Source organism: Atta cephalotes (genome assembly GCF_000143395.1).
Source record: "Atta cephalotes unplaced genomic scaffold scaffold00024, whole genome shotgun sequence".
NCBI classification, from domain to species: domain Eukaryota; kingdom Metazoa; phylum Arthropoda; class Insecta; order Hymenoptera; family Formicidae; genus Atta; species Atta cephalotes.
The window spans coordinates 2,796,945-2,800,398 of NW_012130088.1; the positions used below are offsets into that span (position 1 = coordinate 2,796,945).

General features: G+C 38.9%; 1 protein-coding gene across 1 annotated transcript; it reads right to left on the bottom strand.

Annotated features, from left to right (window-relative positions):
* Positions 1–267: 267 nt before the first annotated feature.
* Positions 268–3,247, bottom strand: LOC105620099 (protein RCC2 homolog). Its single transcript, XM_012201606.1, has 4 exons — positions 3,041–3,247; positions 2,211–2,451; positions 908–1,755; positions 268–438 (listed from the first exon to the last, which is right to left on the bottom strand). The coding sequence occupies exons 1-4, from the start codon at positions 3,245–3,247 to the stop codon at positions 268–270; spliced, it is 1,467 nt and encodes a 488-aa protein (XP_012056996.1).
* Between the last annotated feature and the right edge of the window lie 207 nt (positions 3,248–3,454).

Here is a 3,454-nt window from a genome sequence, read left to right on the forward strand (position 1 = left end):
TATATATATATATATATATATATATATATATATATATATATATGTATGTATGTATATATATATATATATATATATATAGAGTAATATCTAATCCTATATCTTTTCTGGACGTTTCTGGCGATCTACTGTTATCGGTCTCGAATATCTTATTATAAAATTCATCAAAACGTAGCTGTGATTCGTTGAAGGAACGAGAATTTTCCTTCCGATTCGATCATCTGTAGAATGACTCAATAGAGACCCATTTACGCAGTCGAAGAATATACTTTAAACAGAATAAACTTGGAGCTTATTAATCTTGGCTCTTTCTTCTTCAGTATCATCTCGGCAGATCATAAGCGTGTGAGATAGACCACATGTAACGGCAGTAATGTATAAACCTTCCAAGGCTTTCACCTCCATCGGAGTCGTCGATGACTTTCGCATTTCACCAAAACCCTAGGAGAAAAATTATCATCTTGAAAATCATTTAATTAATGTGATTTATGTGACTATGGTTTTGCATGCTGAAAAATTGGATGTTAGAGCAATTTCTTCAAGATTTGATTTTGATTCATGAAATTGTTATCTTGCATATGATTTATATTAATACATATTAAGAAAATATTTTGATAAAAATATAGACACGAACTTTTCAAAAGGAACTAATTACAATATTGAGACTTTCTTCAGAGGTCAGAAATTTCCAAATAAGTAAATAATAAAGGTTTTAAATTTAAAATAAGTCTGGTTTAAAATGGAGGTTGGTTAAAACAATCCCTTTCCATAAATATTACAAATTACAACGAAATTAATGAAGAAGATCCGTGTAGGACTGCAGTATTTTTATGATTCGATTTAAATTGTAACTCTATCAAAGAAAATTGAGATATTCTAAATATATTCTTAAAAAACATCAATATCTTACCAATTCTCCAAACGTAGGACTGGCGCCCCAGGCGATAACGGAGTCGTCGGCCGCGACTACTACGCTCGTCTGCGAACAACCGACGCATCGAATCTCCCAACCAGATAGATCTTGGATAGGCTTGGGATACATATTGGCCTCGCCGGTACGCTTAGTCTGACCAAACATCAGGGCAGAGCCATGTACGTTGATCGCGATGCTATATGTGCTGCCGCAGTACACCGCACGGACACCGCGATTGGGTGGTTCCAGAAATTTGATTAGACGCGGTACCAACTCGTCGCGTTGCTCGTTGTGACCTAGACGGCCAATTCCACCGAATCCCCAGGAGAACGCACGGTTCTTGCTGTCAATTGCGACTGTGTGATAGTGACCGCAGCTGAAATCGGTGATCTCAACGCGATCCAATGGCGTCGCATGGCCATCTTTACCCCTTTCGACGTATAAAACGATTCGCTTAGGTACTTTCTCATAATGAAATGCCATTTTTGTATTCGTGATGAAATATTTGCCGTCAGTGTTATGACCTAGAGCGCCATACTCTGGGCATCCGAATGAGTGCAGACCACCCTTGATATCCAGAATCATTGAGAACTCTGCACCGCATCCTACTTTCACTATCGGCGGTCCGGAATACTTCACTTTGGTGGCAGTTACAACACAGGGATCGTTTTTCCCGATCCCACATTGGCCCAATTTATTGTCGCCAGCAGCAAAAACTATTCCACGGCTGGTTAAAAATAAAGTATGATTGCGTCCGCATGATGCTCCTATAACCGTGTGTCCCTTTAAAGCTTCGACCTCGGTTGGCTCATCACGACGCTTTGTGTCTCCGACACCCAATTGACCTACGCAAATTGTTCGGTCTCAGCAATACTATCGATAGAATAAAACCAGCGATGTAATATATACAAATTTAAATATAATTAGATGATATTATATATTGGCCATATTATTTATTGATCAAACTTTAATGTTTCTACGACAATGAATACAAAGTTTTATTGAAAACTCATCTTGTATCAGTGTGGAAATCTATATAGATATACTTGCAAGTGTTAAGTTTCAATAGTAAATAAAATAGTAATTATGACAAGAGGCGATGCGTGAAAACGGTTGATTTGTCAGCAGATTCTGAACTTGATCCTGACTCTTGTTTTAGACGCTTTTATAAGAGGTTGATTGCAAGTTTGTGATTGAAATCCAAAATGTGAATAATAGCCCACTTTGGGAATGCATATTTCAATGGGAAAAAGAAAACAATATGATATACAGTTATCATATATAGACACGCATCACTTACCTTTATCATTTCTACCAAAAGCCAAACATCTATTATCCTCAGTGACGATAATGCTGTGGGATGCAGCAGGACCAGACGCGATTAGTCGTACTTTTGCATCATTCAAGTTCTTAAAAGTATGAGGCGTCCACAGGCTACGTCCTACATTTGCTTTTACTCCTTTAGGCGGTGCCTTGCGACCAGCCATTTCCCAATTAGTAAGGCCACACATGAGCAATGTTCCAGGCTTGCCCCATCCACCCTATAATATCAATAGATTTCAGCGAAACAGATTTCATGAAGCCTGTTCTTTTTAGGAACTTACACAATTCATCTTTTTTTCTTTTCTCTAATATGGAGAGAAAAGGAAGAAAGATGAATTGTGCAAGAAATTCAGATAAGACAAACTTACAATTATTTTCCTTGCATATTTATCTATTTCATTTAATATTACTTCTATAAAGTTCCATATAAATTTTACACATGTACGAAATTTAATAAGCAACAAAATATTGATCAAAGGATTAATTTTTTTTCCGATTTAACAAATTCTATAATATTTAAAATAATCTAAATTCTAAACAAAGTTTAGAGAGCGAATATAAAAAGAAGTAGAAAATTAATGATCGCGACAGTTGAAAAGCAATTTAAATGTTAACAATGCACTTCGATATTTACGTATGTATTTGTTTAAATTCATATTTTAATATTGGAAGATATTATAATAGCGATTGTTAATAAGGAACAATTGATTCTTATTTGTTTCAAATAATAGACCATCCGCAATCCGCGCTGTGTTGCGCGTCGTTCGCGCGGGTGCGAGGGAAAGTGATACGAAGGCATCAGTTCACCTCTGGGGCCGGCAGTTCAGGCATGTTCGAAACGTCCGCAAGTGCGTCCTCGGCTGCGGCGTCTTCGCCGTCGGCGTTGGAGCCGGCTTCAGCGTCGTCGACCTCCGAGTCGTGCTCGCTAGAAATATCTTCCTCGTCGTATTCTACTTTGCGCGACTTGGGACGGTTCTTCGCTTTGCCGCTCGCGGCTTTTCGCTTGGTCGACATCGTCGCAGTCGTGCCAGTCGTGCGACCGGGACGCGTCGTGTCCGTGTCTGAATAGGCGTCGCGCGATCTTTCTTCCACCCTCCACCTGCTCTTTTTCTTACGCGAGTGGTAAGCAGTGTAAGGACCAGGTGGACAGTTGTCAGAAATTCTCGGTGCTTTACGTTGCTGACTGCCGCGATGACATTTATCGATGTAATGGCGCTGAAG